At 42.3% G+C, this 13,421-nt stretch overlaps 1 protein-coding gene across 9 annotated transcripts in view; it reads left to right on the forward strand.

Moving 5' to 3' along the window:
- LOC138740698 (fibronectin type-III domain-containing protein 3A-like) overlaps positions 1-13,421 on the forward strand; it is a 137,143-nt gene that overhangs the window by 24,275 nt on the left and 99,447 nt on the right. For 8 of the 9 annotated variants that reach the window (XM_069893736.1, XM_069893737.1, XM_069893731.1 and 5 more), the window contains one exon: positions 11,345-11,476. In XM_069893736.1, coding sequence (XP_069749837.1) covers positions 11,372-11,476 — 105 coding nt within the window. In that variant the 5' untranslated portion in view covers positions 11,345-11,371. Of the gene's footprint in view, positions 1-8,412; positions 8,502-11,344; positions 11,477-13,421 lie in introns of all 9 variants that reach the window. The other variant, XM_069893733.1, reaches the window with a different exon arrangement.

Raw genomic sequence — 13,421 nt, forward strand, 5'->3', positions numbered from 1 at the left:
TGTAGGTGATGTCATGTATAACATTACATCTGAACTTTGAGTATCAAAATGTACCTTCATGTTTCTCAGTTCACATTTTGGGTTCTTCCAAATGCATTTGGTCATGATATTGAATTTAAGGTTTAATTTAACTGCAAAGGTTTGATATTGGCAGTTACCTGCTCCAGGAGCAGAGTGGAGTGGAGTTGTGCTGGGGGATTGTCTGAAAGGACCACTGCAGTTTCAAGTTTTCTCCAGAATCCCATCAAAGGTGCAAAGCACTGCAGTGCTGGACAAAACCAATAAATCTTTTCAGGATTAGACAAGCTACTACAACTGGATGAAATTGATACATGTTGCAACAACATTTTCAACATAAATTCCAACACTGAAGAATGCCGATTGCCGATAAGGAACAATCGGTTTTGGTTCACAGGTTATGTGTGAATTTTTCTGACTGGCCTTGATTGAATTAGAACGTATGTGTCTGGGCTAATACAATGGGCTAATCTGTCAGAAAAGTCTGCAATCTGGAGTTGATTCCTTGTCCAAGGCAGCTGTGATTTAAAAAAAAAAGACATGAAAGAATCATGGGATTTGAAGGATGATATCCATCCCATTTCTGAATTGGAATTGCTTGATTAATGTCCATTTTACAATTATTGAAATGTGTGGCATAGTTGGAAGAATGCAGAATAGTGCAACAGGCCCTTTGGGCCATCATGTCTACATCAGCCATGATGTCAAATTAAACTCATCCCACCTGTCTTTTATGTGTCTGTTGTGGCTATCTTGATGCCTTTTATGGTATTGTATCTTCTACGACTTGCCTTCCTCTATCCTCTCTCATCTTAATACTGTCTTGTTCTCCCCATCCCAACCACACACAATCCAGTTTCTTCCCACCTACATCGGTGATCCCTGAGGCGTTCTCCACCTTTTTGAAAGCCCAGTGCCTCGTCTTTACTGTGACTGGGCAGTTGAGTATCCACCCCATCTCCCTCTTTGGAAGTCCTTGGGACGCTCTTTTCTCTTTTTGAACACTGATCCATTCAGTCCCCCTCCACCAACTGTCCTCTGCTTGGCGGAGCCCATTTTTGTTCTCGTTTTGAGTGATGGAAGATAAGGTGGAGGGATTCAGTGGGTCAGGCATCATCCCATGGAGAGAAATGGTCAGGCAATGTTGTGGTCGGCGACCCTTTCTCAAGACTCAAACTTGAGGAGCACCATTATCATGTTCTGCCTGGGCAACCCAAAACCCAGTGGATGAATGGTGAATTTTTCATAGGTGCTGCCTGACCCAGTGAGTTCCTCCAGTTTCGTTTAGTTTGCACTGAGCTCTGATTGGTGCAGATTAGAATGTCTCTGAACAGCTGTATAAAATATTACTTCGGCCACGCTTGGGAATATTGTGTGTAGCTGTGCTCGCCCCACTGCAGAAAGAATAGTCTCACTAGAAGGAGTGCAACTAGACCATTCACCAGAATGTTGCTTGGAATTGCAGCCTTTGGTTACAAGGAGAGATTAGACAGGCCCCATGGGAGCACAGGCAGAGGAGAGGTGACCTAAACATAACAATTACAGCATGGAAACAGGCCATTAGGCCCTTCTAGTCCGCATAGATGTTTGTAAAATTCTAAGGGGTGTAGCTAAGGAGGGACGTGAAATGGTCTTTTTCCAAGTGCAGGGGAGTCTAGACTTATAGGTTTAACATGAGAGGGAAAATATTTTAAGGGGACCTGGGGTTATATGGAAGAGTGAATGGGAGTTGTATGGAACAACCGGTACAAATACCACATGTAAGAGAGATTTGGACACAAACAAGGATAGGAATGAGGGGAAAAAAAAGCAATTAAGGGCTAAACACAAAAATGGGTTTAGTGTAGCTGGGTATCTCAGGTGGCACAGATGACATGGACATAAGGGCTTATTTCTGGGCTGTCAGACTTGTGAGTCTGCCCATCCAATGTGTGTGTTAAATTAATATAGGGCCCTGATCCATCCAAACTGCCTGACCACCATTTAATATATGGAGAGAGGATTTGGTACCTTGCATCCATCCATATGGGATATTTTCTTGATGTTGTGTTGCTTTTGGCTGTGGTTCTGGTATTTTTTTGGGTTTACTGCCTTGATAAGCTCTTGCTTGTCAAGAGTGTTGGCTTCTTGTGTTGGGATCAGCAGTGCTATCTTCCTCAATGCTGCCTCTGTCTAAATGTCCTTGTGCAAGTAACACTGGTCAGCATTATGTGCAATACTTTGTGTGACCTGATTATCTCAAATGAGCAGTTTCAGAGTGGCTGCTGGGAATTCACTCCAAAGTGACGTGGCACTATCAACATTGTGTGACTGCCATAATCACACTTTGGATGGGATCAGTAACTTGTGAAACATATTATAAAGGTGTATTTGGAACCATCTGCATGATAAACCTGCATCAACCACAATGAATGTGTGATCCTGTCATTTGATATGCCGTGATGTGCAACTTGCACGGAACTTCATTTATTACTGATCAAAGTGCAAGTCCTGTTACAATTTATAAGTTTTCTCTTTAAGTGCGTTTAGAAGAAGGATGGTGTGGAAATAGAAAATGGAGAAGAACATCAGGGCTGATGGAAGGATGGTGAAATTTTCTGTTTATTTAATTTGAGGCTAAGGGTGAACTTTTGTGTGTTTCCCAGCATTGCATGGGACACGATATGGGGGAAGATGGTCGGGCTATCCTTCAATATATCTGTAACTGTTTAAAAAAAATTGTGCACCATGTTTTTTTTTCAGTGATACCTCTGCAAAGATAAAGGGTTGGTTAAAGTGTGTCATTTCTTTTAACAGTTATGGTTTTAAGACTGCAGGCACGTAACAGCACAATCAGGGAATTTTGCCGCTACATGGGCTGCCTAAAAAGGAATGTGCAGGAATTTTGGGTCAATTCTTGCCCTGCGATTTATCCTGCAGGATCCCAACAACTTTTTGGAGGAAGCCTGCAGTGTAAATCAGACTGGAAAAATTCATTGACAGTCATCCACTTGACTGCATGTCCATCCCCCGGGACTGTGCAGGTACTTGCGGTCTAAAAAGAAGCCCAGTAGGAATGACCACACAAGCATTCATTATGTTGATTTTTTTTTCATTGATTTTCCCAACATTGCAGTCTTAAAAACATAACTGAGTCCCACCTTGTGCACTAACTAGCTACTGGGCCAAAGAGCCAGTCTTTGCTGAGTGTGGCCACTTTAACCCTGAGCACGATGTGGCAGAGAGAGGTGCTCTCCTGTTATTGGAAATTGTTTGGATCCTCTGCTATAGTTCCTTGAGACTTTGCTCTGTGAAGCTCTGGTCCAGTGGCAAGAAGATCCAAAATAGTAGAGTCACGCTCAGCCACATGGATATTGATTCTCAGACATAAAAGGCTGGAACACATGGAGACTGCTAGCGCAGTTTTTGTCACCCAGCTTGAGGAAGAATATTATCAAGTTGGAATGGGTGCAGAAGAGGTTTACAAAGTTGTTGCCAGGATTAGGGAAGATGAGTCATCATTTAGAGACTAGGTCTGTTTTCCTTGGAGTGTAGGTGGTTGAGAAGGGATCTTACTGAGGTCTATAAAATTATGAGGGGCATTGATCAGTGATGATCTGTTTCCTGGAGAATGTTGAAAGCGTATAACTATAAAGTGAGGGGTTGGGATTTAGAAGGGATGTGAGGGAACAATTCTTCACTCAGAAAATTGTGTACATATGGAATGAGCTGCCAGATTGGTGGAGGCAGGAATAGCTTGATTACACCTGGGATTGTCTGATCTCGGAAGCTAAGCAAGCTCAGGACTGGTTAGTACTTGGAGGGGAGACCGCCTGGGAACACCAAGTGCTGTAGGTTTCTGTGAGGGGCACTGGACACCGAGTGGAATGACCTTCTGGAAGATGTGTTTGAAGTAGGGTCAATTTTGTCATTTAAGAGAAGGTTGAATGAGTATGTGGTTGTGAGGGCATTGGAGGGTTACGGTCAGAGAGTGGGTAGGTGGGACTAGAGGAGTTCACTTAAATCGGTGTGGACTAGAGAGGCCGAGATGGCCTGTTTCTGTACTGTAATCATTATATGGTTATAAAGTGGTAACTCTCTGCCTTACGGTAGACAAAAGTTTTTTTTAGTAGAGAAAAGAATTTCATGTATGAAACATTCTAAATGTAGTATTACGTGACAATAAGGGACCTTTACCTTTAAAAGAAACCTGGATTCAGGGCAGCACGCTTAACATAGCAGCTAGTGGCAATACTTACAGCACCACTGATTGGGACTGCAGTTCAAATCCTGCGTTATTTGTCAGTAGTTTGTACGCTCACCCCGTGTCTGTGTGGGTTTTCCCCAGGTGCTCCAGTTTCCTATCACCCCTCAAAATGTACTGGGGGTTGTAGGTCAATTGGGTGTAATTGGGCGGCACTGGCTCGTGGGCAGAAAGGGCCCATTACCGTGCTGTATATCTAAATTAAAATTTAAAAATTAACTAGGTATGGAAAGATGGCTTGCAGAACTTTGCAGTTGTATGCCATTAGAGAAGATTACTTATAATCTGTGAGATAAATATCATGTTTTTTGGGAAAATGTGACACCCATATTTATAAAATTTGGGTTTGGCTGTTTAATAGGCTTTCTGAAGACCTCACTTCTTGGTAACCTCCAATAGATTATATTTTCTTGGCATCCTCTAAATTTTCTTTTTTCTTATTTTTTTTCTTTTTTTCAAGGATTTGGGGAGGGGAAGTGGGAGAGTGGGATTTTATACACATCTATTTTTTTTTTAAATAATTTCTGGAATTGAATGTAATGTAATTATGACTGTGGTTTAAGCTTTATAAATAAAGTAATGAAAAAAATAAATAAATAAAATAACCAGATGAATGGGAGGGGGAATTTGGAGGGGTTTGGACCTAATATTAAGGCAAAAAGGAATATTATTCAGCACAGACAAGCTGGGCCTATGCTGTGTGACTCTACACTGTTTCACTGACAGACAAGCCACATAAACAGTGGTCTTTGCCCACCAATGAATGCCCTCCTGGCTTCTCAGTCTACCAACAGTTCTTGAGCCAAACAGTCCTGTTGACTGCACCCACCCTGTACTCCTACAGCCAGCTCTTGCTGTGCACCTGGCCCAATGTTCCCGAGCCTAGGCTCCAGCCCATGTTTCCAATTCCTTGCTCCGACTGTATACTGCCCCACATTCCAAAGGCAGCTCCCACTCCACAATATGAAATTTGAGTCCTAATCCATCCTGGATTGTTTGCTCATGGACAGTCTCAGACTTGACTGCCACTCTGTTGTCGTTACAGGTCCGTGTCAATTTCAAATGTCGTCATTGTAACAAGTGAGATGCATTTGGGCAGGAAGGTGTACTGTTTAAAGAACAAGGCAGTGGGTATATCATTTGTGGAGAAATAAATCTGAAACATTTCGTCATGGTAACGTAGAGTGGGGGGAGAGAGTGTGTAAACAAGTCTGGCGGGGGTTGGAACCCAAAGCAGCAGTGATAGGAAAGATGTGGCAAGGAGCAAGGGAGATCTGATTAGATTAAACAACATTTATTTCATTGCAAGGAACCTGACTGCTCGGGAAAATGAACTCAGTGCATGAAAAGGCATGTGGGTCTTCGATATTATACCCACAATAGAAGCCTGTTTGAGGGAGGGGCAGGACTGATAGCTCGATATTCCTGGGCAGAGATGCTATAGTGCAACTTAGAAAGGCGGTGTTTCATATTTGATATGGTACTTCAAGAAAGATATTAATGCGGGATCTTCTAATGAGGCAGATGTAGAAATGGATTACATTGCAGGCTCCCCCAGTAGTCATTGTGAATTGGTTAAATATCACAGGATTGCAGCAATAGAATATTTCAACTTCCCTCCTATTAAGTGGGACTTAATAAGGAGCTTGAATGAGGCAGGACAAGGCAAGGACAGTTGAGTAAAACATGGATGGTTGGATGGACCACATAGAGAGAGAGGGCAATGCTGGACCTCCAGTTGGGTAATGAGGCTGGGCAAGAGAACCAACTCAATTTGAGATTAGTCCCCATGGATAAGATTTGACAAACATGGAAATGGAATTTCAACTAACATTATCTCCTGAAACATGGGGAAGAATTACTAGACTAGTTAATACTTCTTCACTCTGTGCACATCATTCTTTAATACAGTTTAAAAGAGTTAATCGAGCTTATGTCTAAAGATAAACTAGCTCACATCTTTCCTAATATGAGGTCTACATGTAATAGATGCAGATTGACTCATATGTTTTGGTCATGTCCCGTGTTAGAAAAATTTTAGAAAGATATTTTTAAAACTATTATTGATACTGGTTATTCAACCTAACCCCTAATAACTTCTCTTTTTGGAATTACAGATGTAGGTTGTTTACCTACTTCCTGCATATCGAGTTATAGCTTTTTCTACACTATTAGCTGGAAATGCCATTTTACTTAAATGGAAAGACTGATTCTCCGACATTATTTCAATGGCTTTCTCATGTTTTGTCTTTCTTAAATCTAGAACAAAAATCAGAAGTTGTACTTTAGATACAAAGACTAAACTTGAAGAAACATGGAAGCCATTTATTGATTACTTTCATAGGAAATAACTGGTGTTAATATATGAATTAAATCTTCCTTTTCAGACTTAATATACAATTCTTGCTGTTTATGTTACCTGTAGTTGTGGACTGGAGGTACGTTTAAAACTATTCGACAGATCCACGGAATAGGCTGCTCAGTTTTTTTTTTCAAATTTTATTTTTTAGTAGATTAGTTGGCTTTATATACATATATAAATAAATAAACACACACACACACACACACACACACACACACACACATGTATGTGTATATATATGTATGTATATATATATATATATTCCACTCTTTGGAATTTATATGATACTTATACTATGTAGACTTGGACAGATCATTTTAATTGTGCTATTTTTATTCTCCTTATGCTGTGTATATATGAAATGTTAATAAAAAGATTGAAAGAGAAAGAGAACCAAGTTATTGGGAGAGCACTTTGGGGTCGGAAACCATAGTTTTGGATAAGGATAGAGGACCCCAAACCCAGCAGTAATAGATATGCAGCACGACAAAGGGTTACTTAAACAAAAGTTGCTTTTAATTATCTTTGAGCATGAAAATAGAATCAAACTTTAATTATCTCTATTGACTCACTTAACCTATTTAATCCCCTTCTAATTCTAAGCGCACGTGTGTGTAATGTGTGTGTAAGTTCAGCAAAGTTCTTTGGTTCACAGTCCAATCTCACTGGTTGCAGGCAATTCTTGTACTGTGCACAGAAGTTAACGTTAATAAAGTTCACCAGGCTTTGGTGCTTAACAGGTAAATGGTTACCGCTCAGAAAGGTTCTTGTTGGTTTTCAGAGGGGGAGTTTTTCTTGTTTCAGGTCACCACAGACTTCCTTTCTGTTTCTCCTATTCCAAGGGAAACACCGGACAGCCAGTCCTCTCCTATGACCAGGCCATCTTCCAAAGCTTGTCCCTCTGGAACTGATGTCTGTAGCCACTTTCAGGTGGAATTGCCTGGAGAATTAGGCTCCAGATCAGGCTGCGGGTGTCTGCGAAGGGACGATCAGGTGGCAGCGCTGAAGGAGGTGTTCTGCCACCTGAAAGGTCTGAAGTGGGGAGAGGGGCCACAGAGCAAACCCCGGCTCCTGAGTCTGGACAGGAACAGCCGCCTGACAGCTCACCTCCCAGCGGCCTGACAGCTTGCTTCCCCGCTGCCTGACAGCCCCCCTGACACAGGACTACGGGGCTGGAGCGGCCGGTGTGAGATGTCAGGGGCCTGAAGACCCGAGCCAGCTGCTCTAGCTCCGTAGTCCCATGACAGGGGACTGTCAGGCAGCGGGGAGGGTAGGTGTTGGCAGCAGGGACTCCTGTCCCACACTGTCCCCAGTCAGCACGGTGACTCCTGCCCCACATTGTCCCCAGTCCGCAGCGGGGAGGGTAGGTGTCAGCAGCGGATTGCCAGCTGACTGTTAACTGCCTGTCTGCTGCTAGGCACTCAGTGCTCTCTCTCTCTCTCTCTCTCTCTCTCTCTCACACACACACACACACACACACACACACACACACACACACACACACACACACACACACACACACACACACCCTCTCCAACTCTGAGAGCAAAGCCTCTTTTTTTCTGCTCTCTGCCTGCAAAGATCACATGACCTTCCAGACAGTAAGTTCTGTTTTCTAGACAAAGCTGCTACTGCCTGTTGTTACATTTGTTGCCTTTTGCAAATGACAGTCCTTCATGATTCTGAGCATCTTGCAAAAGCTCCTGCGAGAATTCTGTGTTTTAAAGTGTGTGTGACAAACCTTTCCCAATTTATCTCCCAAACACCTCTATATATTCTGTCACCATAGGACTGGTGTTGAAGTTCTCAATTGGGCCAGGGAGGGGACTTTTGATGGCATGAGACATGAACTCTTGATCGTGCAAGGCTGCTTTGCAGGTAAAAGGGACATCTGATAAATGGGGAGGCTTTTCAAATAAAATAGGGAGTTCAGAGCCAGTATGTTCTGATCAAGTGAAGGGCATGGCTGGCAAAATTATGGAACCCTGAAAGCAGGGATATTGACTGTCTGGGCTAAAATATAAAGAGGCATTTGTCGGTCAGAAACAGGTGAGAACAAATGAATTTCTTGTGGAATATAGAGAATACAGAAGTTGACTTTGAAATCAAGATGACAAAGAGGGGGCATAAGGTAGATAAGGTTAAGTAGAATCATGGAATTCTACATAGATATAGAGCAAAAAGATGACTCTGGGGAGAGAGAGTATGTCTACTTAACACTCATAATATATGTGAAACCACAGGATATGGCTGAAGTCTTGAATGACTAGTTCTCTTCTGTGTTTACCATGAAGAGGAAGTGCTCGGACATTGTGGGAAGCTAGATTGCATGAGATCCATGGTGAGTTGGCAATGTAGATATGGCTTGATGGTAGAAGGGGGTTTTGGAGGGTTGTTACTCAAATTTGAGGTCTGTGACCAGTGGTGTGCTGCAGGGATTGGTGCTGGGTCCACTGTTTGTCATCGATGTTAACGTCTTGATGACACTGTCGTGAGCATTGTTAATAAGTTTACACTTGGGACCTAAATTGATGGCATAGTGAACAGTGATTATGTAAGATTTTGACAGGATCTAGATCAACGGGGAAAGTGGGTCTTGAAGTGGAAGATGGAATTTAATGCAGATAAGTCCAAGATGTTGCATTGTAGTTAAACCAGGTCAGGACGAGTAGAGTAAATGGAAGGGCCCTGGAGAGTGTTGTAGCTCAGGATACAGCGACATAGTTCCTTGACGTTGGAAAGGCACATAGAGCAGTGAAGATGATGTTTGGGATGTTCACCCTCATTGGTCAGGGCAATGAGTGCATGAGTTTGGAGATCATGTTACAACTGCACAGGAGGCTGGCAAGTGAAAGCACAGAAATGCTGTAGGAACTCGAGCAGGTCTCGCAGCGTACAATCTTGGAGTGTTGTGTCACCTTTCTGCTCACCTGCTGTAGGAAGAATGTCATTAAGCAGGGAAGGGTTATTTTCATTGTGTGATTACATTGATTAATGGGTTTAATGTATTGTATATGTTGAATGTTTAGAGGGTGGGGAGGGGGTGGGAAAGAAGAAGGGAAGGGAGGGGGTAAAAGGGGAGAAAAGGACACTGTATATTCAAGAGGGAAATGTTTATGTGTATTTTGGTCAATATGGTTCATAGTGTGAAAAATAATTTTTTTTTAAAAAGCAGGAAGGTGCAGAAGTGGAGTGATGGGAAGAGGGGTAGAGGAAAGGAATAAAGATGGGGGGACTAGGGTGAGATTGGAAGGAAAGAGAGGCAAACACGAAGGAAAGAGGACTGAAGCTTGAGGATTCGATTATTGTGCCATTGGATTATAGTCTACCCAGGCGGAATGTGAAGTGTTGTTCCTCCGATTTGTGTTGGATCTTGCCCTGACAGCAGAGAGGCTAAACATGGACAGGCTGGTGAAGAAATAGGATGGGGAGTTGAAGTGGTATGCCACTGGGAGCTCAGGATGATCACTGCAAAGTGCCGGTGCTCAGAAAATTGGTTTCGTCTGCACACAGACCTATTCAAACAGACAAGCCTTCTTAACCAGTGTTGCTGTTTTTGGGGAACAGTTGACATGAACCCCGAGGTCTGCCTGTTCATCACTATTCCTCAGCACTCATGCCCTCCCCTTATTTGACTTTACAAAATGCATATTCTTGCACTTATTGACCAAAACCTGTATGCTTAGAATTATGGAAAGACTAGACTTTGCAGTATAGTATCAGGCCGTGATCTCTGATTTTTCCAATGTGCACAAAACCTGAAGGTGGTTATTCAAAAAAACTTATCATTGGATGAACCTCAGTAAATGGAAAATTTAGTCCGTGGGGCAAGCAGAGGAAATAGGACTTTAAAAGGAGACAGGTATGAAGTGATACATTTGCCGAGTACGCTGACAAAGATAAATCTGTGACCCCCACAAGAGGAGATGTGCCTTGGTTATGATCATTTAGAACGAAATTCTATGGTTCTCTATTAGAATGGGTGCAGGTTGGTGGGACTAGCAGAAGACGTTTCAGCTCAGACTAGAAGGGCCAAATGGCCTTTTTTCTATGCTGTAGTGTTCTATGGCTTGGAGCTGAATAAGCAACAAAGAGTAGATTTTTAAGATAGTTTTGAGCTCAGTGTTGTGCAGTCATTTGGCAAGTATCCACATTTTCATTGAGATTATACAAGTCAAGACAATTAAGACGTTGGAGGCAAATTGGGCCATTCAGCCCATTGTCTGGTGTGCCATTCTAATCATGGTGATTTTTTTTTCTCGATCCCATTTTCTGCCTTCTTCCTGTAACCTTTGACGCTTATTACAACCTCCACTTTAAATATACCCAATAACCATATGTGGCAGCAATTACAAATAACCCCCTTTATTACCTGTTGTGAAATCTAGTTTCTGTGAAAGTGAAGCTGACACTATTAGAAAACACAAAGTGCCGGAGAAGCCTGGTCGGTCAATAGATGGTCTTTGCTTTCCATGGATGCTGCCTCAGCCGCTGAGTTCCCCCAGCACCTGGTGTGCTAATCCAGTTATCCAGCCTCTGCAGACTTGATGTTTACCCCTGGCACTGTCACAAGTCCTGATGTCCAATTGTAAATTATGGAGTCCAGAATCTTTTGTTTGGCGCTAATAGAATGTGGCATAATACTTAGAAAAGATGTACTGGGTTATTTATTTGTCATATGTGGGGGAAAACAATAAAGCAGCACGTCTTGTTGTTGACAGGGTGTGCAAAGTTACTGTTGCCAATGAATGAACATTCCGGTGACTATGGCAGAGCATCCTCCACTAGAAGCATCAGTCATCAATGAAGTTCCATTTCTACCTCATCTGGTCAATGGAGACACTGGACAACAGGTCAGTGCTAAACTGGAGCCGATGCTTGGTTCCTTCGTTTTGGAATTTGAAAGCTTAATTTCATCTCAACAGAAATTTCACCTCAATGGATGGCAAAATGTAAGTAAGTTTATTCCAGAATACTGAAACTTGGCCATTATGGAGCAGTTAGATCATTAGATCTTTTAAGGGTAGTTATTCTTTTATTGGTTTTCAGTTAGAGTCCTCGAGCGCAACCGCACTAAGCTTGTTCATGTCAACTTATTCCGATTTGACACCATTTGGTCAATAACCCTCTGGACCTTTCCTCTCCATGTACCTGTCCAAATGTCTTTTAAAATGTCAAATTGTACTCTATAGTTTTCTCTGGCAGCTCATTCCACATACCCTCCATCTGTGTGGAAGACTTGCTCCCAATTTCTTTTTAACTCCTTAACAAACTGTATTATGGAATTAAATTCCTGTGTACAAGAAGTATTTGTTTAGCATCTGTTGCTACTTTCTCAATACTTTTTTTTTAAACAAAGGGCTTTGTCGGAATTTGCTGCACATAAACTTTGCAATTGGATTAATTTTATTAGGTGATGACTCGTGCAGATGGAATTTACAACAGTACCAGTTGGCTGTTTCCTCCAGTGTTCAGTGTTGGCATTTTCCTCAAATGACATTCATTGCATCCTTCAAGCTTCACTTGCTGTGGAAGTGTGATCAAAGTGGCTGTCCAAACATAACAAAATATTTAAAGAAAAGATTGGTTATCAGTTAAACTCTTGCTACAAACTTTAAATTGTAATAGCAGCTAAATATATGAACACAGATCTTGACTAAATATTAAATAACATTCTGGTTGGTTATTAATTATTTTATCAGTTCATGCCAGGGATGGTGGTGGAGGCTGAAACATTAGGGGCATGTAAGATACTGAAAGGAAAACAAAATTTTAGAAATATTCAGCAAGTCATATCATCTTTGTAGTAAGTTGAAGGTGGTTTTGATGAAGAGCCATTGCCCCATTTCTCTTCCCACAGATGTGGCTTGACCTGTTGAGTATTTCCAGCATGTTCTGTAGTTATTTTCCAGAAATAGTTGACCTCTGCGAGAAGCCAAATGCTTTTGGCAAAAATGCAGGGAGAGATGATGTGTCTGTTGAGTACACATTACAACAGAAGGTGTGTAGCTTGGAGTAATTGGCCCGCTGAACACAAGTAGCCTCTGGAGATATGTGAAAGCTGACTCTGACAGGAAACAATGTTCTTCAAGGCACATCATGGTCATGCTGGGAAAGATGGTGACAAAAGCAGCTTTTATTGCTGCTGATTGGTTACTAAATGATAACTGAACTATGCATGTTCTTGGAAATCTGTACCTTCTTTCCAAAAAGTGTGTATAGATGCCATCACGTGCAATACTTAACCTATTGGGGTCATTGTTCCCATTGTGGCCTCTACATCAGGGGGAGACTGGATGCACACTGGGAGATCACTTCATTTAGCACCTTCATTATGTCTGTTTCAACAGCAAGGACCTCTCGGTGGCCAACCACTTTAATTTCACTCCCTCATTGTTACACTGTCTTCCATGTCTTCATGTATTGACAAGTTGGGGCCACCCACAGATTGGAAGAACAGCTGCTTCTATTCCGTGTTAGCAGTCATTAATTAAATGGGATTAATATCGACCTCCAAATTCTGTTAACCCCTGTCCCCAGTCTCTCTCTCGCTCCCCCACATCCCTCTGTCTCCTTCCAGCTCCCATGCCTTTCCCTTCCTACTCCTATTAGACAGCTACTGTTCTTTGTCCTCTGCCCTCTCCTCATCACCTCTCAGTTTCTTTCTCTGCTATCCTCCCTTATGTGTCCATATGGTAATAACCCCTCGCTTTCTACCCTGTGCTCCTCCCCCTTCCCCACCCCTCTCCCCCTCATCCATCTTTCCATTCAGGTATATGCCTGTCTTTTATCAGGAAG

The sequence above is a fragment of the Narcine bancroftii genome, chromosome 8 (genome assembly GCF_036971445.1).
Source record: "Narcine bancroftii isolate sNarBan1 chromosome 8, sNarBan1.hap1, whole genome shotgun sequence".
NCBI classification, from domain to species: Eukaryota; Metazoa; Chordata; class Chondrichthyes; order Torpediniformes; family Narcinidae; genus Narcine; species Narcine bancroftii.